At 41.0% G+C, this 24,500-nt stretch overlaps 1 protein-coding gene across 2 annotated transcripts in view; it reads right to left on the reverse strand.

Annotated features, from left to right (window-relative positions):
* LOC127662518 (arf-GAP with SH3 domain, ANK repeat and PH domain-containing protein 1-like) overlaps window positions 1–24,500 on the reverse strand; it is a 44,314-nt gene that overhangs the window by 16,930 nt on the left and 2,884 nt on the right. For both annotated transcript variants that reach the window (XM_052153734.1, XM_052153733.1), the window contains exons 2-8: window positions 22,692–22,764; window positions 11,736–11,881; window positions 6,127–6,201; window positions 5,249–5,298; window positions 4,660–4,780; window positions 3,378–3,463; window positions 2,996–3,071 (exon numbers count right to left, since the gene is read on the reverse strand). In XM_052153734.1, the coding sequence (XP_052009694.1) occupies window positions 2,996–3,071; window positions 3,378–3,463; window positions 4,660–4,780; window positions 5,249–5,298; window positions 6,127–6,201; window positions 11,736–11,881; window positions 22,692–22,764 (627 nt within the window). The remainder of the gene's footprint in view (window positions 1–2,995; window positions 3,072–3,377; window positions 3,464–4,659; window positions 4,781–5,248; window positions 5,299–6,126; window positions 6,202–11,735; window positions 11,882–22,691; window positions 22,765–24,500) is intronic.

A 24,500-nucleotide genomic window follows, 5' to 3' on the forward strand; every position in this document is an offset into this window, starting at 1 on the left:
CCTCTAATGGATACCAAACAATTGCAAACACAACACAATTTTTATCAAAAAACAAATATTTTTGTCAAATATGTGTGTGGCACAATTAGTGGCACCCTTTTAGTCAGTAATTTCTGCAGCCTCCCTTTGCCAAGATAACAGATCAGAGTCTTCTCCTATAATGCATAAAGGTATTTGAGATCATTCCTCCATACAGAAACTCTCCAAATCCTTCAAATTTCTCCTCTTCAGTTCACCCCACAGGTTTTCTATGGGGTTCAGGTCAGGAGACTGGGATGGCATGGCAGAACCTTGATTTTGTGGTATGTAAACCATATTTGTGTTGATTTTGATGCATGTTTTGAATCAATGTCTTGCTGGAAGATCCAAACTCAATTTAAGATTTCTGGCTGAGGCATTAAGGTTTTGATTAATTTTTTTAATTAATGACATCCCCATCACCCAGAATTCAGAGTCTGGGGCAAAATGAAAACCAAATGTCCAACACATCACACATAAATCCCTGAATCTTCAACTAAAATTCCTGTATCTTAACACATCCCCAAAAAACATGTGTCCCAATCTTCTGATTGGCATCGCCAGCAGGTGGTTATGTCTTTAAGACCAAGCCTATACAATCTAGAGTGGGTCCAATATAATCGAGTCAAAATCTTAAATTGCATCAGACGTACCCTTGAATATCTAGATGTAGATTTGACGTTTTTTTTAGAATCTTAGCTCACAATCCCTACTCCAATACCAAATTTAAATCTCTCTCCCATAATCTCTTGAGAGAAGTTGAAGTGCTATCCCCCAGACTCTGAATTAACAGGGAGTAGTACACTGATGCCCCATGACCTTTACCAATAGCAGTTATCACACCAAGTATCTGCCCTTTTAGGGGGTGTATGCCACTCCCAAAAACAGTACAGACCAGGTGGCGCAGAACCTGAAGAACTGAGATCTAGGAATCCTAAAATGTTGGACCAAATTTTCAAACAATCTCATATAGGTCACCGAGTGTATTAACACCCCTCTCAATCCACACTGGACTCACCTATATGCACTCAGGAAACTTTTGTCCATAGCTTGTGCAGATGCAAGAAAACGGGGTGCAACTTAACGGAAATGGGTATTTTCAATGCTTCAGCCATTTTCTTATAACCATTTTCCATTTTGTGAAGCTCAACAACCTTTTGCCGCACATCACAAGTTCTTTGGTCTTACCAATTGTGATAGATGACTAAGGGAATTTGTCTTGAGTGTTACTTCATATTTATACCCTTCTGAAACAGATAGTCATAAATATACTTCAGATATATTTTGCTCATAAGAATTTCTAGGGATGCCAATAATTGTGCCACACATATATTTGACAAAAATATTTGTTTTTTTTTGTTAAAAATTGTGTTCTGTTTGCAATTGTTTGATATCAATTAGAGGATATATTTTTGTGAATATTTTGAATGAAAGATCAAAAGGATTAACAATAAAGACATATTTTTCACAGCCTTCTTTACTCATATTTACCAAGGGTGCCAATATTTTTGGCCACCACTATAAAACATTTGATACAGGAGCCATTACAGATCACAGCGATAAGTCCAGATCACACACACACTGTTCTGGGTAGAATATATGAGCTTTTAACATCAGTTTACACCTATAAGGAGGACAGTGAGTACAGGCTCACTTTGGAACACATTCCTCTATTTTTCAGAACCAAACCAAACTGCCAGGCATCATTTATTGCTTGAAGCCAGTTGGAATTATGGTTGAAAATTATGCCTTGGCTCTCAGTACAAATTTCTTCAATTTCCATTGGTTTCTTTTTTCCATAAAAGGAAATGTTTTCTCTGAAAGCTGGATTGTACTTGTTTCATTTTTTTTGTTTAATTTCCATTTTGTTCTAACTGCTGTTTGTGATGTTATAATCAAGTGAGGACAAGTTAAAAAACAAAAACTGTCAACTCGCTACCAAACCAGTTATATCATAAAACACAGTCATCTCAACATCAATTCCACATGCCTCAGCCTGCATTTTCGTAACAACCCAAAACGCACAAAATATCAAGGAAAGCAACAAACTATAGTGCACAAAGATAATTTTATCAACACGGTTATTGTTGTGTGATATGTCAAACTAATCCAGATTTAAAGTTATAAAACAGATAGTTCCAGCCCTTGATGCTGATTGGTTAATAGAGTGCTCCAGTCATGCTAAAATATACAATAACCACTACAACACAAAACAACTGTTCACCTACCTACTGTGTATATCACTGTACAACACATCTTCCATTACTGTTTACATCTCAGGGATTATATCTTCTAGTGGAAAGATAGTGCTTTAATACATTTTCTTTATAATATAACATTTTAGTGTAAAAAGTTATCCTTAATATTTTTATCATTTAGTAATTAACAAGCAATAATTTCACTCGAGGCTGTGCTAAATTGTTAATATCAAATCACGGCTGAAGGGACTGCAGGCACCCTGCTGAGCGCCATCCGTAACAAAAACACCCTTATTGCTTATTTCTAGCATTCTTTATTTATCATACCTGGAAGATTCTTGAACATCAGAAGGTAAATATTGTTCAGTAGGCTCTAGAACTGAAAGAACATCTCTACAACCAAGACTTGCACATTTATATCATTATAACCACCACTTTGCTGCTGTTAAACTGATGATTAATAATGGTAAAGGCAGTTGAAAGAATCTAGACTCAATCAATATAATGTTTGTGCGGTCACCAACACAATGTGGAAAACAAAATGTTTCCCTGATATTCAAAAGAAAAAAATACTCAAGGAATGTAACAGGGAATCTTTTAAACGAACAGCTTCTACCAGACCAGACATGTAAAATCCACAATGAAGTTATAATCTTCCTCATAAAGAATTTAAAGTGTCATATTTTATCATGCTAAAACTACTCTGAGCCCATGACTAACATGAGAACAGAGATATTTCAAAACATAGAAAGTATGTGTGTGTGTGTGTGTGTTATTACCGTATGTACAGAGGCTGCCAACTTCTCCACAAATGGACCAAGATTCTCTGCAGCTTTTAGGCCATCCTGGAAAAAACTGAACAAACAATACCAGAGCTTAGCTATCTTACATAGAAATGACACCACTATACACACCCTCAAAGCCACATAGACATTTCAAGATTTTGATTAAAGACTATTGTTGAGTGAAGAGCAAGATTTAACTCTTCAAAGACCAGTCAATCATCCTGATCAGTGATTTTTTTTTATATAAAAGAGATGAAGAAAGATTTTCTCTAGAGCCAGTTTTTCTGACCCACAGCTTGGTGATATACTAAAGCCAAGTTGAGTTGAATTTGGTTCTGAAAAGAAAGTAAGTGGTTCTGAATTAATTAGTACATACTTAAGTTGAGCTTGGAAGTACTTTATCAGGCTCTGCAGCAGGTCTGGACTTTGACGGACTTTCATCTCTTGAAGCTTCAGTAAGTACTGTCAAAACAGATAAATAAATTTAAGTCAGGGATGTTTGTCAGTGATGAAGGTTAATTGATTGTCCCAGTGTTCTGACTCAGCACAAACAAAAAGTAGATGAATTTAGCACAAACATGATTTAAGAACTGAAAGAGGAACTAAATGATCTGGTGCTGATTCTTTTACTAGAATTCATCATACATGAGCATATCGTAACAAGATTTTAAGAGGAAAAGACTTTCTTCTCCAAGCTCCTCAAAGAGGTCAAGGAGCTGCTGGAGGTCAAATGTTGCCTCACATTCCATGTTATTTCTAAAACACCACTTTAAATAGGTGAGAATGTACTTTGTGTAGTAACACATACTAGAACTTTCCAAAGGTAAAGATGGTCACGTGGTCAGTCAGTTTTTGGAAGGAATAATGAATGTCTCTACTATAAAAAAGAACAAAGTGAAAACATCTGGAGCTCTGTGGCTCTCAAAAATCCCCCTCTCTCTCCCTCTCTTTCATTATTCCTCAACTTCACACTTCCCTTATTCTTTCTATTACCACAGCTGGGATCAAGCAGTGTAGCCCAAATTCCCCCTGCCCTGGTAACTGCCACACACATGCAGTATTTGGAACTTGGACGTGCCACCAACAAGACATCTGGTAAGGTAGTAAGGTCATTAATAACCAAACAAACACATTCAAATGTTTAGCTGGCTATCGAAATGAGGATATACTATAGACATCTATTGATTCATACAAAGCTATTTATAATTACTATAAGAATCAAAAGGTTATGGTTAGTTTAGAGTAAAAATAAATGCTTTTATGTATGAATAATTTTTCCAAATGAGGACATTCCCAAAACTTCCTAAAGGGAGGTTTTGTCAGATTTAGCTCACTTCTGGGGACAAATTTGTCCTCAAACTATCACTAAGCACACACACACTCACACATACACACAGACAAGATTTGAACAGGATCACATTTCAACTACACACAAGTTTCTTAGTTTGAGGTGAGTTCAGACACAACAACAGACTTTTTGAGTTTCTAAGTAGAATGACCTGCTGTAGACACACACATACCGTGCATAGCTGTACTAACTGCACTTACTCTCCATAAGACATTCACACAATGTGGTCTCGGTCAGGTTAACTGTGCACGTTTTATAGTCTGTTAACCAGCCACTCTAGCCGAGATGAAATACACACACAAAGCATTACCTCACACATCTGCAACTGGAAGTTCCTCCTCTCTCTTTCCATGTCCTCCACTGTGTCTGTCCCTTCCAGCCGGATCAGCCCATGTTTCTGTTTCTCTCTCCTCTCCTTCTCCAGCTTCCCTCTGATAAACACAGAGAAAGAGGAATGAATATGAAAAAGGGAAAGGGATTTTATAGCACACTTAGTTTTTGCATGTGAAAATATCTTTCAGACACCAAACTGAAGTCTTAAGTTCTGAGTATACTTTGGTTGTCTGCGTTGCTGAACGCTCCGCTCACAATATGCGTGACGCAAAGTGCGGCCCCGATTTTCTATACATGCGGATGTAGCAAATTTCTGTGCGCATTGCCGGACATTGTCTGTACTAATAAAGTATCACAATGCAGCTGTATACTGGGAATGCGTTTGTATTCACTCACTCTGTCAGAAGGGTATATTCAGAAAGACAACGCGGTCGGCAGTGCGCGATCTGATATACTCGGGGATTTAGGTACAATTCAAGTGCTGGTCTTGAACTGAAGGTCACAGGAAGTTGGAATCCATGAGTAGGATCTGTCTCTTAAGAGTCAAAAAAGTCATTAAAACTCACATTTTAGCATCATAATCCTTCCAGCTTTTCTCCATCTGTTTTTTCAGCTCCTGAGAGAGACAGAGAGAGAGAGAGAGAAAGAAAGAAGAAAGACAGCATTACGGATAGTGGGTTTTGTAATGATACGATATCTAGAGAGCAAGTAGGCCGATGACCAATTTAAAGACTGATTTAAAATGAATGCCTATTTTCCACATTATTTACTCACATTTTACCAAAAAAAAATTTACATTATCAATGGACAAGCATTGCAAACTTAAGTTGATCGTAGAGACCATTGGCGCCAATGATTTCTATAATCTAGCCCTGGCTGGTGTACTGGACATCATTAACTTCACAGTGTCTATGGACACAAACGCACACAAATACCCTGCGTTTATGGATACGTAAACACACAAATTGAAATGCTTTGCGTCACCCTAAAAATTAATGCAATATTGCAGGCCACCTTGTTGTGGAAAATCAATAATTGTGTAATATGACTGTAATGATGTCAGGATGTGCATCCTACATTCTTAAGGTGTAACTTGATCTAAGAGAGCTGTTGTATGTCTCACTCAACTTACAGGTTAAACTAATAAAAAAAGGTGTGGTGCAGGTATTGTCTGTCAGACACATTAGAAAATACAATAATCCAAAAACAAACTTCTTTAAAAACAGCTGCCATATGCCAAATTTAGTCACAACACTTCATCCAATGAACAAAACATGACACATTGTTTTGGAATCTTTAGAAGCATGACTCAAACAGCCTCTCTAATTGACCTTAATGATGCTGAATTGGTGCAGTTGGTAACATTTTTGACACATATAGTCTAGTATGCAGAAGTAATCCAGTAGTAGTAGAGTAATGTGACACAGGTGTCAGTATCACTCACCAGCCTGCTGTCTTTCAACTCTGCCTTCAACATGTTTTCAAGAGGGAATGAGATGATGTTGTTAAGGTTATGTACCTACAGAGAGAGAGAGAGAGAGAGAGAGAGAGAGAGAGAGAGAGAGAGAGAGAGAAAGAGTCACATTAAAAACCAAAAAGGCCAGCAGATATAGTGTAACAGAGACAAAAGCCAGAGAGAAACTTAAAACTGAAATTCCATGAAGTCAACAAGAACATAGTGCACACTTAACTCCTTTTTCAAAATGAGTGCTCACATTTTTAGCTGGCAAAACATATACGTTTCTACCTTTTCTATGGCTAAATGTCCTACAAGTCCGGTTTTCTGGAGGGGTGAATGGACACAAATCATAAATCTGCATTTTAAAATGTCTAAATCTAGAACTCTGTTTGGGATTTCTCCTCTGCAAAGCACAATTAAGTGCTGAGAGAGTATAAATCTTCCTTTGGAAAGAATGTGTGAGAAAAAACAACTCCTTTTATGCTTTTTGGGATTTTACCTTTCCTTTAGTGTGTAATATAGCTGTTTGTGCATGTAAAAGGTCTCCAAAGTTACATAGCACAAAGTCCACACAAAGGGGATTTATTCTCTCCCACAGACAAGACTGCTGAAGAACTACAAGAAACGTCTGGATTGCAGTCCAGCCATTTCTTCTGTAAAGTATCTACATCTCTATGTAACACAAATGGAACAATCAGTAGTTAAAATGTATTTTCACTATTTAGCAGTACAACTACAACCAATGCCGGATTTTCAAGATAGTTACACCTGAAAGATGGTGCAGTTCCCACTTTATTGGGACAATCTGGTGCTTCAGAATCACAACCTGGTTGATTATTTGTGGATTTATCTGCTACAGAGAGTTCAAATGCAGAGTTTTGTATTGTAGCTATGGTGTACACCCAGTGCAAAGCTGTAGGCCTCTGCTATCCATGGTAGTGCTCGGCTAACTTACGATGTAATGTTATTGTTTTGGTAAAGGTTTACAATTCAACTGTGGGCTGGCTTTTACCTAAATCTGTGTAAAAAATTGTCAATCTTAAGAGTCTTACATAATTCTATAATTACAAGCTGTAATGTTATGGCTGCTATCCACGGTTGTCTACGGCTAACATGCTCACTTACAGGGAGTAAGCCTCTGTTCTCCGTTCATATCTCGGGTGAAAAAAGTTCAGCTACACCCATTCCAGCAATGGGTTAGATGCACTGTGTCTTCTGTTTGAAGCTTTGTTAGGTTCACAATAAACAACAGTGTACTTGTAAGAAATCTGCTAAATTAAAACTTACCACTGTGAAACATCCTGCTCAAGTCGTGCTTGCTAAGGTGGTTCGGGTCAATCAGCTTGTTCTTCCAAACTTTAATTATTGGTCTCGGGCTAGAGCTGGTATGCAAAACTTGGCTATGGTAAGGGGCGTTACATTTCCGACACATGCTCAACGCGGTTGACCAATCACAACAGACTAGGCCAGCTGACCAATCAGAGCACAATGGGCTTTTCTGAAAGGAGGGCTTTAAAGAGACAGGACCTAAATCAGAGCATTTGAGATTTCTTATGTACAATTTCAAAATGCACATACAAATATTGGTCAACTTCAGGTAGTGTGACGAGGCAGGTAAGGAATGAGGATCTACACGCAGCTTTATTAAACTGAAAAATAATGTCCAGTGAGGATCCGCTGGAGGCAATAGCTCCTTTAGTGCACTTTTTAGACAGTTTTAAAAATGATCGGGAGGCTCGATGTGAGCCACGACCACACAAGCACCAACAATTTCTACACAATCTCTCCCGACTGGAAAATAAATGGTCAAGAGCTCAAACGACAGCTGAAAATCTGTGTATGTCTGCCTTAAGAGTACATAAACAGCTGCTTACCTCTTCATGGCATCGAGTCTTCTGGCATTCAGCCCCACCCATTACCCATGAACAGACCCATGCAAGTGACTTGGATCATCGGATGCAACTTCATTGCCAAGCATTCGCACAAACAATCTTGTTATTCTACAGAAACTGTCACAGCAGCTAATTTGTTTTTGCAGTATTGATTACCACATTAAGTGTTATACTTTTACTGTCTTTCTTTCAATACTCTATTAGTCCAAGCAGTTCATAGCGTGATGTTGCTTCCGCAAACTTGCTGCTTCAGCACTGTATGCATGTCAAACAGCTCTCTATGATATGTTCTCTTATCTAAGCAGTCCATCACATAAGCCTGCCTCCCTAAACGGGCGATGCTCCAGCTTCATGTCATCTGAGAACTATTACAGCTTAATTTGAATGCAAGGTAAACAAAAGATGAACTATTTAATTCAATTATCATTTCAATGCTGCCCAACGTTTCAATCTTGTTCTCCTGCACAGGTGATTCCTTTCAGCCTCATTGCCTCGCAGCTAGTTTAGGGCATGATCCATTCAGCGATTCTGTTTGTCATCTTCTAACACAAATACTACGATTGTTCTCGCTTCAAAGTGCTCTTCGGAGTATGATTTATCCCATTCGGAACACAGGGGCAATCATGCAACAGCGAACTCCTTTTAAATCGGCCGATACTCTAATTACAACTTCTTTTCAAACTAGCGCAGACATTTTAGCAGTAGCTCACCTCCGAGCTCCATTCCAATTCCATCCATGTGACCATTCCAAAGCCCACTGCAGTTATACACAGCCTCTGTCCGAACGGACATGAGCCAAATTCGGCTCTGCAAGAGGTGGGTCATGCACCACATTCCAACTCATTCGTAATCATTCTGCAAATGTGTCTTGCCTCCTCTCAGCATTCGAGTTCACCTCACCACACAACCCTGATAACACAAAGCAAGTGCTTCTACAAAATTCCACTCATCTCTACACTATAACATGACTTTCCCTCCTCCCGCTAGGACAAACACTTCATGCAGGTAAAATCAAACTTTATTTTACAGATAGTCTTCTCTGCTTTTGCCAAAATCATTGGATTACAAACTTTTATTTAAAGCTTGATCATACAACTTAAATGCTGCATGATTTTAAAAGCCTTCAACAATCTGTCATAATTTTACACTCCACCCAAGTTTAAAGTAACAGCATGGATTCATCTTGACATCTTGCTTATACACCAATATTTCAGTTTTTCCAGTAGAATTTATTACAGGTCATCAATATTAACAATTATTTTAATTTACCACAATACTGCAAACAGCACCCATATTGTATCTATTAAATCCAACCCTCAGGCACAAACTCCAATCGACACCATGCCAATAATACAAAGTTATTGGAATTACTTGCATTATGCCGGAAACAATCTACAAAGCTCCAAACCATAAGATTAAGTAAAAAAAACACCAGTCTATGGTATTTAGCTTGGTATTCTTCTAATTTGGTGTCTTCTATTTTCATGACAAACCACAACTTTATGACATTGTTCGCATGTCCACGCAGAATATCTTCTGACATTGCTTCACATCCATTCCCGACATTTAATCAAGCAATTATGTTCAAGGCATTTGCAGATGCTACATATACCATGTTACCACATTTATAATTGGCTAAATATATCCCTAACCATCACAAATGGGTTGTCCAGGTGCCACAAATGAGGCGTCTTTCAGGTCGTGCGACCAAACCTCCTACTAGCGCAAATAGCGCAAGGCCAAGGTCTTTAGGGTCATACGACAAACTTCCACTACTTAAGGTCGGTCTGGGCAGCTAGGATTCACACCTTTGTCCGAGAAAACCCAACCCTACCGCGGGGGTGTGACCTCTGCGTTTGAGCATAACTATCTGTCCAGCGCTTCTCAGATCTCTCGCTCACTCTCTAAACATCATTACAGAGTGATCTACTTATGGTGCTGAATATGGATTTATAACCTTTTACTGTTCAAACAAGTGAAACGGACGTGATACGTATAAATCTCCATGAATATGAAAAATGTGTCTCTCTCTGAGGGAAAGTCATGGCCTCCAGCACAAGGGCGCTAAATCAAACTGAGTTTATTTTCTTAGCCGAGTTACTGTTGTATTTTTAAGCTGAGGTTCCTGTCCCTGGTGATCATGTGAGTGACAGCTCCGTGGTTAGTTCCAGTCCACTCATGCTCTTAGATCTGGAATAAATTACTATCACCATGGAAACTATCAGTTGGAGGGTTTCGGGTGCTGTGGTTTGAGGGGCCCTCTCCTGCAGCTGTTGAACCCATGCAGACACACACAAACACTACCCCTCCAAGTCCCCAGAGTAATTTGTACAGCTGTAAATCTGCTTCTTATTCATGAATTGTTAAGAAGAAAAGCCACACAGACACACACCCAATGGTGCTTTCTGAACTGTACTGAAAGCCAGAGCAGCGCTTGGTTTGTTAAATCTTGACTGAAGGTGGTAAAATTGTCACGTTGGCCTTGAATTATACAAGTAATGCTTCACTGAGCTTTACACTGAAGGGTGTTCAGACTGAACTCGTTCTTACATTGAAAAAGCTAGATGCAGTGCAACGAATGAAACAAAATTCAGGTGTCTTTGGATACCGTTTTAAAAGTTGAAGTTCAATTAACTTGTCACAGACTCTAAAAAATGCAGTGCTCCTACACAAGATGCTAAAAAAAAAAAAATCAAGCAGTGCAAGCAAGTCAAAGACGTCCGTCACGCATGTTTGCATAGAAAAACAATAAAAAAACAGTGCAGACAAACACAAAACATATTGGGTGTGTGAATGCCCCCTAAAATGCTCCAAAATTGCAGATTTAAGATCCTGCAGAGACCAGGGGTGCATTTCCCAAAAGCGTTGTTAGCCAAATATGGTTACAAGTTCCATACTTACCAACATAGTTCAACGATTTGGTGTTTCCCGAAATGTTCCAACAAACATTTGCAAACAGCATCTCACAGTTGTGAAGTTGGAAATATAACTCTTTATCTTGTGGTTGGAAGCATATTTCCTTGTAAGTTTGCAATGTGCACATCATTTGACTTTGGCTTCTATATCTTTCATTCCATATATACACACACACCTTTCATTTTTGTCAAGACTTATACCACATTTACATGCTTTTAAGAAAATGACTAATTCTGGGGTTTTGCAGAAAGAGGCATTCTGAACATTTAAATGAGCCATTATAATTTAATTCACGCAAGTTTTACTCCACCCCCAGCATAACTTAATTAACAAGTAATAACGACAGCTCTATATTGTTGAAGCAACGTGGTTCAAATGATGGATGTACAACAAAGCTACAACCGTTTCGAGGAGACAGTCGTGAATAGAAGAGGTCATTTCTCCAACGATGCATCGCACTTTGGTGGTTAAGCAGTGAGTTACCTCATTGTACAGGAAACGCACTCCAGGTCAGCTGATGTGATCCAGATATAGAATTTAATGAATGAAAATGAGAGGTCCAAAACAAATCTATAAAAAACTACACAATTTACAAAACATTCACACAAAATATTTAAAAACAGAAACAGCATTATCCATTGATGAGGACATCAGTAGTTTTTGAAACTGACACAACAGGGAATTACCAGTTTTGTTATCGGCTGATGCCAATAATCTCAAAATATCTGCCGATTAATTGGCTTTTTCCAAGTTCACAGCTTTAGCTCATGATAGCATCCTGCTCACCAGGTTTTTGAAGAGTGCAGTGATCTCTCGTGTGAAGACGGCAAGGTTCAGGAAGCCTGTGGAGATCTCATTGCTGTCCTGTGTCATGTGACTGTTTCCCAGGTTCTCCAGAACCTCAATGTACTGCTCCTCATTCTCCACGTGATCTGAGAACACAACATCAGATAAATGAACATCAAGACAATCTAGCCATTGAGCAAACAATCCATAGAAAACATAAGCATTTCAAATGCAAAGCTATTCCCAAGTTTTTATCCTGATAATAAATCAGGATAAAAACATAATCAGAAACGGTTATATAACCTAATTGTTCACAATTTAGTTAAAAGTTGGCACAGTTAAAAATATCTTGTAAAACTTGTAAACCCCTCGTAAACAAATGAATAAAGTAAAACAGGATTTTGAGATACTGAGGAGTGACAATGAAAGCATCTGAAGCACAGTGAGCCCCTGGCAAAAACACCAAAAAGACCACAGATCAAAGAATTCTCAGATCCATGGTTTTAAAAATAAACAGGTACATTCAGACCAGAGCCAAAGCAGCACAGATATACCAGCTTCACAAATGATGATCTGTAGGAACACATGCTGGGCTTTCCATGGGAATGAATGAATTTACTACGAATGGTGCCAAAAACAAAAAACATCCAGTGAGCGACAGTTCTGTGGACGGAAATGCCTTATTGAAGAGAGAGGTCAACAGAGAATGGCCAGACTGGTTCGAACTGACAAAGTCTACAGTAACTCGGATAACCTCTCTGTACAATTGTGGTGAGAAGAATATCATCTCAGAATGCTTTTCTGAGATGCGGGTTGCCGCTATTTTGGGGGCATGAGGGGGACCTACACAATATAAGGAAGGTGATTTTAATGTTGTGGCTGATAGGTCTATGTATATAAATGTTCAACTATTTTTGATCCCACAACCCTTTAACAGATCTATAAAAAAATATCTCGTTATACATCTCGCCAACTAAAATGTGATTTTTAATTTATGTTTTTGCAGACTTGCATTTAAAATTAGGTAGTTTGATTATTTATTTCCATTGGTAAATGTACTTTGCCCATATGATTATTAAATAAGATTATTGGTGAAACTTGCTGTTAGTCAGGTGTGATATGTATCCCTAAAATACACCTTTTTGTGTTTTACAATGTTGTTGTCACAGTTGTTTAAAATTACTTTTGAGTTGTTTCCATCGCTTTGCAATTGTCCAAGAGAGAGATGGATTACACAGACAATCGTTTGCTCTTGTATTCCTGGATGTCATCCTTGAATTTACCGTAATTTCCGGACTATAAGCCGCAACTTTTTTCCCACGCTTTGAACCTCGCGGCTTATAAAATGACGCGGCTAATATATGGATTTTTCCCGCTTTCAAATTTTATAAAAATGTTTTTAAAAAAACATTCTGTGACGTGTTCAGTTTTTTGCCGGCGTGACGCTTTCATTAGACCAATGAAATTGCCGAACGGGTTAAGGTCAAAACAACTTTTTTTGTTTACTGTTTAGATTAAATCGAGCACGCTCAAACTTCCCATCATTCTGATTACGGTAGTAATTTTGTCACCCTCACCATGGCAAAGACATGGAGAAACGCATATGATGCTGCTTTCAAGTTGAAGACGATTGATCTGGCTGTTGGAAAAGGAAATAGAGCTGCTGCACGGGAGCTTGGTCTTAATAAGTCGATGATAAGACGTTGGAAACAGCAGCGTGAGGAATTGAATTCAATTTGTGAGGAATTGAATTGGCAAAAAGACAACTAAATCTGAGGCTATTCAACTCCGACACCGAAGGAGATGACTTCAGTGGTTTCAGTGCACAGGACGAGGAAGATAGTGACCAATGACTTTCTTGGTAAGCTACTGTTTACTGCAAATGTTTTATTACAAGCCGTGTGTGGCAGCGGGGGCATGGTCAAGCGCCCGTCCGGGAGAGAAAAGCTGTAAGGGCGCTTACACCTGCGCTAAATTATGTCTAACACCGGTGTCTAATTTCAAGTGCCCTGCTTCACGTGTCCTTCTTGGGAAAACTGTCACATGGGCACCAGTGTGACAATTTTCAGCAAGGCACTTGACGTTCCAGGTAAGGCTTTTAATGGCCACAGCAATGTTTACAATCAATTTTATAAAGTTTCTCAATTCTTCTATGCGCCAACACTAGACTGACATGTGTCACTCTCTCAGCTGTGTGGCTGCTGCCTTTTTATGCCGCTCTCCCCATGCTTACTGAAATTAGACACCGGTGTTAGACATAATTTAGCTCAGGTGTAAGCGCCCTTACCGCTTTTCTCTCCCGGACATAAAGCCTATTTATTTTTGTTACAAGCCGTGTTTCGTTAAAGCCTGAGTAAAGTTAATTTGTTTCAATGTACCGGTAGGCACCTGCGGCTTATAGACAGGTGCGGCTTATTTATGTTCAAAATAATATTTTATTTAAAAATCAGTGGGTGCGGCTTATATTCAGGTGCGCTCAATAGTCCGGAAATTACGGTACTTGTATTCCCGGATGTCATCCTTGAATTTTGCCACCTGAATTTCTCAACCCATATTCAACAACCTGAATATTGAGACCAGAATTTCACCAATTTAATAATTAACACTTGAATTTCACAACCTGGATTTTTTGTTGGTAAACTCAAACCAAATATTTTCAAATATATAAATTAACAGCAACATTTTTGGATAACATCCAATTACACTCTATTACATTAAATGACACTAGACTTTTTTCAACATCATGAATTCTGTGGATTTTTCAAATTCAAGATCTGGTGATATAATTATGATGTCATACTGTCACGATCCCCTGTTGTCTGCCCCGTGTTTCACTTGTCAACTGTTGTAAACTACACTTCCCATAATTCCCTGCCCTCATCACTGCCCATGCACTTCATTGGTCTCACCTGCATGTCGTTTAGTCATCATTGTGCTTGTGTATTTAAACCCTGTTTGTTCTCCAGTCATTATCGGTCGCTGAATGTAGATGTTTGTATGTTATCTTTGCCCTCCGTGGATGTTTCTCCAGCCTGTGTTCTTCTTGGATGTCTTTTCGTGTTTTTGTTTCGTTTTCCCATCGTGGACGTTTCATTTGTTCCAGCCTTGTTTGTCTTTATCATTTTCCATAAAAACCGCAGTTAGATCCTCACCCCTCATCTTCCTTCGTCTGCCTTCAAAACAGAACGACAGACCAAGATGGATCTAGTGGTTCAACAGGCGAACTATAAACTTCTCTGCCTCAAACAAGAGGACAGTCCAGTGGAGGATCACGTTCACGACTTCCTGGAGCTGGCGAAGGTAGCGGACTTCCCGGAATACTCCCTGGTGGTGTTCTTCAGGGCAAATCTGAACAGTTCGCTCAAGGAGCGGTTGCCACCGGCGACTCGCCGCTGGACGCTCCTCAAATTTGTGGAGGAGACTCTACTAGTCTGCGGCTCGCCGTTCACTGTGGGCGTAGTTGAAGAGGGCCCTACTTCTCCTCCCATAGTGGTCACCCCCCAGCCTTCCATGGCTTGTCCCTTCATGCCTGCCACGGTCGCCCACGCCTGCCAAGGTCAGCGAGCCAGAGCCCACGCCTGCCACGGTTAGCGAGCCAGCGTTGTCAGCCTCGTCCGCCAGGAGGAGGAGAAGAGGAAAGGCTTCTGCTATCCAGCCTCCGCCTTCCACGGCTCCATCCACAGAACCTCCCATGGCTCTGCCTTCAATGTTCAGCGAACCAGAGCTCACGCATGCCACGGTCAACAAATCAGCGCCTGCAGCCCCGACCGTCAGTGAGCCAGCGCCTGCAGCCTCGACCGTCAGTGAGCCAGCGCCTGCAGCCTCGACCGTCAGTGAGCCAGCGCCTGAAGCCTCGACCGTCAGTGAGCCAGCGCCTGTAGCCTCGAGCCTTCCAGGGCTCCGCTTTCCGAGCCTTTCAGGGCACCGCCTCCCAAGCCTCCTACGGAACGGCCTACCACAGTTCCGTCTCCAGAGCCTTCCACGGCTCCGCCTCTCGAGCCTTCCACGAGCCGCCTTCCAGGGCTCCGCCTCCAGAGCCTCCCACGGTTCTGCCTCCAGAGCCTCCCTCGGCTCCGCCTCCAGAGCCTCCCACGGCTCTGCCTCCCTCGGCTCCGCCTCCAGAGCCTTCTACGGCACCGCCTCCAGAGCCTCCCACGGCTCCGCTTCCCACGGCTCCACCTCCTGAGCCTACCACGGCTCCGTCTCCAGTGCCTTCCATGCCTCCGCCACCTGAAACTTCCATGGCTCCGCCCTCGGAGTTCTCCATGGCTGTGGCCCTGTGGCCGACTCCCGGACCTCCTGAACCAGTCCTGTGGCCGACTCCCAGGCCTCCTGAACCTGTCCTGTGGCTGACTCCCAGGTCTCCTGATCTTGTCCTGTGGCCAACTCCCAGGCCTCCAGACCCAGACCCTACCCTGTGGCCAGCTCCCAGGCCTCCTGACCCAGTCCCTGTCCTGTGGCCACCTCCCAGGCCTCCTGACCCAGTCCCCGTCTTGTGGCTCCCTTGGACTGCCTGCTTGCCCTTTGTGCCCCCCTTGGACTTTCTGTTTTCCCATTGTGCCCCCTTGGACTGTCTGTTTGCCCCTTGTGCCCTCCTTGGTCTGCCTGACCCCCCTTGGACTATTTTGTTTTTGTGGGTTTTCTTTTTTCTTTTTTTTAAGAGCGTCTGGAAGCCGCTCTTTGAGGGGGGGTTATGTCACGATCCCCTGTTGTCTGCCCCGTGTTTCACTTGTCAACTGTTGAAAACTACACTTCCCATAATTCCCTGCCCTCATCACTGCCCATGCACTTCATTGGTCTCACCTGCATGTCGTTTAGTCATCATTGTGCTTGTGTATTTAAACCCTGTTTGTTCTCCAGTCATTGTCGGTCATTGAATGTAGATGTTTGTATGTTATCTTTGCCCTCCGTGGATGTTTCTCCAGGCTGCGTCCTTCTTGGATGTCTTTTCGTGTTTTTGTTTTGTTTTCCCATCATGGACGTTGACGTCCAGCCTTGTTTGTCTTTATCATTTTCAATAAAAACCACAGTTAGATCCTCACCCCTAGTCTTCTTTCGTCTGCCTTCATAACACATACGTTTGGACCTAAAAATTATATTTTCAATGTCAAATCACTTTTATTAATTAATGGAGTTGCAGAATATGGTGTTAGTTTCATCTTTCAAGAGTGGAGAAGGGGAAAAAAGAGGTTCACATTTGTGCCAGAATTTAGCATCACATTCAGAAAACTTTGAGGGATTTTTCAAGAGTTGGTTAATCGAAAATCTAGCAGTCGCTTCCTCTTCTGTGGACATCAATTATCAGTGTTTATACAGTGAGTCAATCAGGCTCGAATAATACTCCACTTTGGCCTTGGAGGTTGGCGATCTCGTGGTACTGGAGCAGTTTGTCTCCCAACTTCCTTGAGGAATGTCTAAGTAGTTCCAGTGCCAACTCTTCCAGGCGGCTCACTATAACCCAATGGTAGGTCACGAAAAGGCTTTGAACCATATAATGGCCCATTTTTTTGGGCCAGGCATTCACGGAAAGTATGCAAATGGTGTGTGGCATGCTGTGAATGTCAGTTGGTGAATCCACCGGCCACCCCAAAACTGCCATTGATCGTGGTCCAATTCAAGAGAATTGGAATGGACCTCGTCGGGCCATTAGTGCGGACTGCATGCTACCATAGCTTTGTGTTAGTTCTGGTGGACTATGCAACATGATATCAGAAAGCAGTGCCTCTACGCAACATCTAAGCACGTAGTGTTGCGGAGGTGCTCTTCGAAAATATCTCCCAAGTGGGGATTCTAAAGGAAATCCTCACTGATCAAGGCACAACATTCATGTCACGTACACTACGCGAACTGTACAAATTTGTGGCACGGGGGGCCTGATAATGTGTCGGTCTGTGGGAGAGACAGACAGCGGAAAGCCTCGTCACCTGGTTCACAATTATCCCTAACACCTGTATATCATTAAAGTGATGCAGAGGGAGACCTAAAAGGGACGCCAGAGCATCAGATAGGGAGAGAGTGACCCATCAAGTACAAAAGCCACGCACCCCATGCCACAGAATTATTAGGCATTAAATCCATTTGCACCACTGTTTATCACCCGCAAACCGACGGGTTGGTCGAACGATTTAATAAGACCTTGAAAAACAAGATTCGTAAGATTGTACACAAAGATGCAAAAAATTGGGAGAAGTGGCTCGAACCCCTGCTGTTTGCATTACGAGAGGTCCCGAAAGCCTCCAATGAGCGTTGGCTGCGTAGCATGCTCGATGTCATACGGGAAGCTTGGGAGGACAGACCTTCAAATAGCAAAAAACAAATTCAATACGTTCTTGACTTTAGAGCAAAACTCCACACTCTGGGGCAGGTAAAACAAGAGAATTTGCTCCAAACACAAAATGTTAACGCTGACTGCATGCCAGGAGCACTCAACTACGCAAATTCGCACAGGGAGATAAAGTGCTTGTATTGCTGCCCACATTGAGCTCCAAATTACTCAACAAGTGGCAAGGACCCTTTGAGGTCACACGATGAGTTGGAGATCTCGATTCTGAGGTTGGGTGAATGGATAAGGGAGGGGCACCTCAAATCTACCACCTCAACAAACCATAGAGGGAGGCGGTACCTGTAGCCTTGGCAATGGTAGTTCCAGAAAGGGTGTAGCTCGGGCCGGAGGTAACTCTCAAACCAAATTAATTCATCCCTTGTGGAGATAGCCTCTCACTGTCACAGCTTAAAGAATGTTTAGGAAGAATTAGAGGCAATGCTTGAAATAGGAGTTGCACAGCAATTGGGCCAAAAGAGTTGCACAGCAATTGGGCCAGCCCGGTAGTTCTGGTACTCGGTCCGGTTCTGTGTTGAATACCGGAAAGTGAACGCGATGTCCAAATTTGACGCCTATCCAATGCCGCAAATTGACGAGTTACTTGGTCAGTTGGGTGCGGCTCAATTTTACTCGACACTGGACGTAACAAAGGGTTATATCTTAAACGGCAATATCTTGAGAAAAAATAGCTTTTTCCACACCGTTCGGATTACACTAATTCATGACGCTTCCGTTCAGTTTGTTTGGAGCCCCGGCCATATTTTAGTGCCTCAAGAACAAGATCTTCAGACCACATCCAGCATATGCCGCTGCATATCTAGACGATATCACAATTTATAGTAATGACTGGAGGCGGCATATGCAACATCTGAGGGCTGTCCTCAGCCAACCCAAAGAAGTTTGCAACTGGGCAGGTTGAAGTTAGGTATCTGGGGTTCCACTTGGGTCACAGGCAAGTGTGTCCACAGGTTAATAAAACTGCAGCAATTTAAACAATAGTATAGCCACAAGATTATTTTAACGTTTACGAATTGGCGCCATTCACTTCCATTGTAAGTGCCTCTTTGTAAATCAGATTTATGCTTGTTTAAAAGAAAAGGAGGGACAAGTCGAAATTAATTTTTGTGGTAATCAACACTACACCACCAAAAAAAACTGTCGATTGAGCTTAACTTGTTTTGAACCCAGAATATTCCTTTAAGAAAATTCAGCCCAAGTTCAACATTTGAAAGCCCCAGCCACATCTGTGTTAGTGCAAGCATGTCTTCAGGAACATACAGTCCACTGCCAACAAATCTGTTTTAAACTGTGTCATTGACTGTGTGCATCTCCCTGTGACCTAACAGACACACAGACTAAATATATGGCTCTCTAAATAACATAGGCAGCGGATCCATTCATTAAAAAGACAAATAAGAAACTGATGTACAATTAACTGAATGTAAAGAGTCAAAAGAGAGAGAGACTCAAAATCTAAGCAATTTTTTGCACATCTCTACTAAACAAGCCATGATATTTGACATACACTCACCTAAAAGATTATTAGGAACACCTGTGCAATTTCTCATTAATGCAATTATCTAATCAACCAATCACATGGCAGTTGCTTCAATGCATTTAGGGGTGTGGTCCTGGTCAAGACAATCTCCTGAACTCCAAACTGAATGTCAGAATGGGAAAGAAAGGTGATTTAAGCAATTTTGAGCATGGCATGGTTGTTGGTGCCAGAGGGGCCAGTCTGAGTATTTCACAATCTGCTCAGTTACTGGGATTTTCACACACAACCATTTCTAGGGTTTACAAAGATTGGTGTGAAAAGGGAAAAACATCCAGTATGCAGCAGTCCTGTGGGCGAAAATGCCTTGTTGATGCTAGAGGTCAGAGGAGAATGGGCCGACTGATTCAAGCTGATAGAAGAGCAACTTTGCCTGAAATAACCACTCGCTACAACCGAGGTATGCAGCAAAGCATTTGTGAAGCCACAACACGCACAACCTTGAGGCGGATGGGCTACAACAGCAGAAGACCCCACCGGTACCACTCATCTCCACTACAAATAGGAAAAAGAGGCTACAATTTGCAAGAGCTCACCAAAATTGGACAGTTGAAGACTGGAAAAATGTTGCCTGGTCTGATGAGTCTCGATTTCTGTTGAGACATTCAGATGGTAGAGTCAGAATTTGGCGTAAACAGAATGAGAACATGGATCCATCATGCCTTGTTACCACTGTGCAGGCTGGTGATGGTGGTGTAATGGTGTGGGGGATGTTTTCTTGGTACACTTTAGGCCCCTTAGTGCCAATTGGACATCGTTTAAATGCCACGGCCTACCTGAGCATTGTTTCTGACCATGTCCATCCCTTTATGGCCACCATGTACCCATCCTCTGATGGCTACTTCCAGCAGGATAATGCACCACGTCACAAAGCTTGAATCATTTCAAACTGGTTTCTTGAACATGACAATGAGTTCACTGTACTAAAATGGCCCCCATAGCCACCAGATCTCAACCCAATAGAGCATCTTTGGGATGTGGTGGAACGGGAGCTTCGTGCCCTGGATGTGCATCCCACAAATCTCCATCAACTGCAAGATGCTATCCTATCAATAAGGGCCAATATTTCTAAAGAATGCTTTCAGCACCTTGTTGAATCAATGCCACGTAGAATTAAGGCAGTTCTGAAGGCGAAAGGGGGTCAAACACAGAATTAGTATGGTGTTCCTAATAATCCTTTAGGTGAGTGTATTATTCATGTCTGTGGCAAAGTTTATTACTTGTTATGTAGTTTAACTCTTCTCTTTAGCGGTTTGTTCAAATCTCTAACTCTAATAGTGAGCAATAGTAGTGATGCGTGTCATAGCAAGCACAATCAATGAAAGAGCAGATTTTTCTGACCCAAAATTTCCACAGAATCTGGACTCAAACATTGCCAGATAGAATTTTGTTTGTTTACATATTTGTTTCCACCAGGATGAGTAAAGATATTGTTGCACACTCTGAAGAAATAAATCTGCTTGATGCTGTACAGAGCTAAAGATTTACAAGCTCTGAGCCACATAAAAGCATTTGCAATAGGTACAAATCGCAGCTATCTTTATGGAAAGATCAGGATGGAGGAAAGACGTGAATCAGAGAGCGTGGTGATTTTATCAGGTTCAGGTAAGAGTTTACTCATTCCTGAACCAAACTTCCTCCCTCCTCAGGGGCAAGAAATCAAGGCCCCTCACTAGTAGTGTTACCGGAATGAAGCATCTGATTTTGGTTAAAGGAGAAAAAGGGAAAGAGAGCATGTGGGGAAACAAGGATAAAATGTATGGGGTCTCCTTTGCTTTTAACTGAACAGGGGAAGCGGCGTCAGCAATGAGAAGCTGGCAGATCTGAGACACATTTCCCAGAAATCATGATCATTCCAGTCAGTACTTTTGTAAGCACATCAAAACATCATAAATTGTGTACAAGCCAGGTTTGCGGTGCACTTTCTCATTTAAGAGAGGAAGAACAGATTTAAACAGATATCCCCCTTAATGTTTCAGTGTATTGTAAAGTTTATATGTGGTTAGAGAGTCCAGATGTGATTTTGCGATAAGTTTCAATGTAATAGTCTGAATAAGACCACGACTTACAGCCAAATTGCTAACAGAGGTCAAACCAGTGGCTAATTGCATCATGCAAGATCAACAGACTAAAGGCCAAAGTATACTTTGGTTTCCCACGTGCCAGTCCATCTTCCACACAGTGCGTGTGATGCAAATATCTTTATCAGCACAGTCCTTGTCTGTGCGCATCGTCTGCACATGTGCCTGCCGTTGACAGCACTTAAAGCAGATGTTGTGTGTATGTGTCCATATGTGCTCACGGCCAAAACAGTATATTTTAAAAGGCTGAGTGCTCAACCGTGTGCGAGACAGAACAGCACGCAAAAAACGAAGTATACCCGAGCTTGAAGGGACAAAAACTGTACTGTGCATGTCTTTGTTTAGGTCTATAGCACGTTCGTGAACTCAGGTGAACTCTTGGGTTATAAAAAAAAGAATGAAGAATGTTTCAGTTACTCTTTTTTTCACACTCTGACTCTCTTCTGAGTCAAAAACAGGAAAAGCACACATACACACAATCTGCTTTATATTTGAGCTCAGTGGCTCTGATGTCATTGCAAGCCTGGGCCCCACTTTCTGTCATCTTTAATTTGTCTGACAGAGAAAGAGAGAGAGACCACACAGCACATTTTTGTCAGGGAAATATATTTCTTAAATCTCGCAACAAACTGGGATCTGAAAAATGGTTACAGTTCTCCCTTTTATTTGCATATTATAAAATTGTTTTGGTTATGTGACCAAAAATAAATGTGAAAATATGGATAGTTGTGCTGCCTCATGGCCATGCAAAGATCAGGGTGTGATGTAATGGATGAAAGGTCTGACCTAAGCAGTCTCAAGGTCTATACAGAGCAACAGAGAACCAGACGTTCTAAAGACTTCCAAAAACCCACCTCATATTTTGCCACAAACTCTCAGAATGAATCTTTCTGTGTATCTTTCTTATGTTCATTGTTTAATTGCCATGTATGGGTTCATATCATCTATATCTTAAACAAGGAACACAAAGAATCAAATGATAATGCAATGGCACTCACTGAGTCCACTGTTGTGGATTGCCTTTACAATTTTCTTCATCCGCTGTAGGGACATCTGGTCCTGTTCCAAAGACTGGTGCAGGTGAACAGAGAGATGAGAAAGACATAAGTATAGACATTCATCACTATTTATATGAGCTGCACAGAGAGCATTTTATAATGAATATTTTGTTACATTAACTACTGATATGGGACAACATTCAACTGTTTCTATTGGAAAAAGCATCAGAATAGTTACATCACAAGTCACGCAGCTGTGATGATGCCTGTTATGCTAATCTGTGAGGCAAAGGTGACTGAAAGCAACCCAGCCTTCCAAAAGACAACAGAACCACCTAATGACTCACAACAGACAGCGTTTACAGTAAAGAATCAGTGTAGGAGACACACCTCCGTGGGAATCAATCCTGTTGGTATTTACAAGCCAATATCAGAGGTTTATGGAGGAGAATGGCTAATAAAAATATTGTTTTGGTCCACTAGGTTCACGCTAGCCACTTTGGTAAGAAATTAACTGCTATGAAAGTGAAATTAATGTAAATGTAAAACTTTATCAGAAATTCTAATAATAACAAAAACTGAATAGATTTTTGACATAGCAACATATTTAAGTCTACTGTCTTCAGACTTTGTGAAATTATTTAGTCTATTTAACATAATAAATCAGTGTCATGACAAAAATAAAATCAGTTATGTTCTGCTCTGTTGCCGTCTTTGACTATTTGGGTAACATCCAGGACACATGGACTCATGGGATCCTGAAAATTACAAGAAAATCAGTTTCACACTCCAAACTCGAGACAGGTTAATGCTTTGTTGACAGGCAGACATGTGGCACACACTTGAATGCTTGTTTACATCACTAACAATCTTTTTCCTAGTTTATTGCACATTCAAATAACTGAATATGCTCTTTGTTTGTGTGCACTCAAGAGACATTTGTACATTCATGTTCTTCCAAAGAAAATTGATGACCTGCTTTAGGCCTATTTACTTCCTTCTTTTTATTTTTCCTGGTTTCCTGGAAAATACGTACATTTCTCCAGTTTATCCAGCTGAGGGCAAAAACTCACCAACACTTTAACCTTGAGGTTAACTCTCTTATCAAGCAATCATTCAACAACGCTGATGAAATAAACAGATTGAGGACAAAACACTTCATCAAAGTGCCCATCCCATGTACACTATCTGAGTGCCAGCCAAAAGAAAGGCACACATTTTAGTCACATGGTATGTACTTAAAAAAGTGCTTAGTGGCCACTGTAGGTCCAGAGCACAACAATCACCAGAATATAAATGGGAAAAGACTGCACAGAACACTACAAGTAAGTGGCGAGACACATAGTACAACTTCATAATATCAAACACTCTAAAACAGTGGTTCTCAACTGTTTTTGCTTTAGGACCCAGATTTTCCATTGGATATCAAGTGGAGAGCCAACACAGTAAAAACGTAACCTGTATTAAACAGCCTGGGTTGCATGTTCTTTTACCTTGCTTAGATTTTTTCAATGATTTACAAGTAAGGATATGTAACAAGAGACAATTTTATTTTCATTACAGTGCTGCGAGAACCAGTGAGAAGCATGGCACGAGTTGCAGAAACCATTTGAATTCTGCAGAGAATTATCTCATGCAAACTAGTTTAAAAATACATTAAAGGCCTGACATTCTAAACAAACAAAACACGGTGACATGCATAGACAGAAACATTTCAAACATCACCACCCATAAAAACATTTAATGAATTTTGTAACACTAACCAAGGAACTATAAAATACATACACTAACTGTATTAACTATAGTATT

This window comes from Xyrauchen texanus, chromosome 22 (assembly GCF_025860055.1).
Source record: "Xyrauchen texanus isolate HMW12.3.18 chromosome 22, RBS_HiC_50CHRs, whole genome shotgun sequence".
In the NCBI taxonomy this organism is placed as follows: domain Eukaryota; kingdom Metazoa; phylum Chordata; class Actinopteri; order Cypriniformes; family Catostomidae; genus Xyrauchen; species Xyrauchen texanus.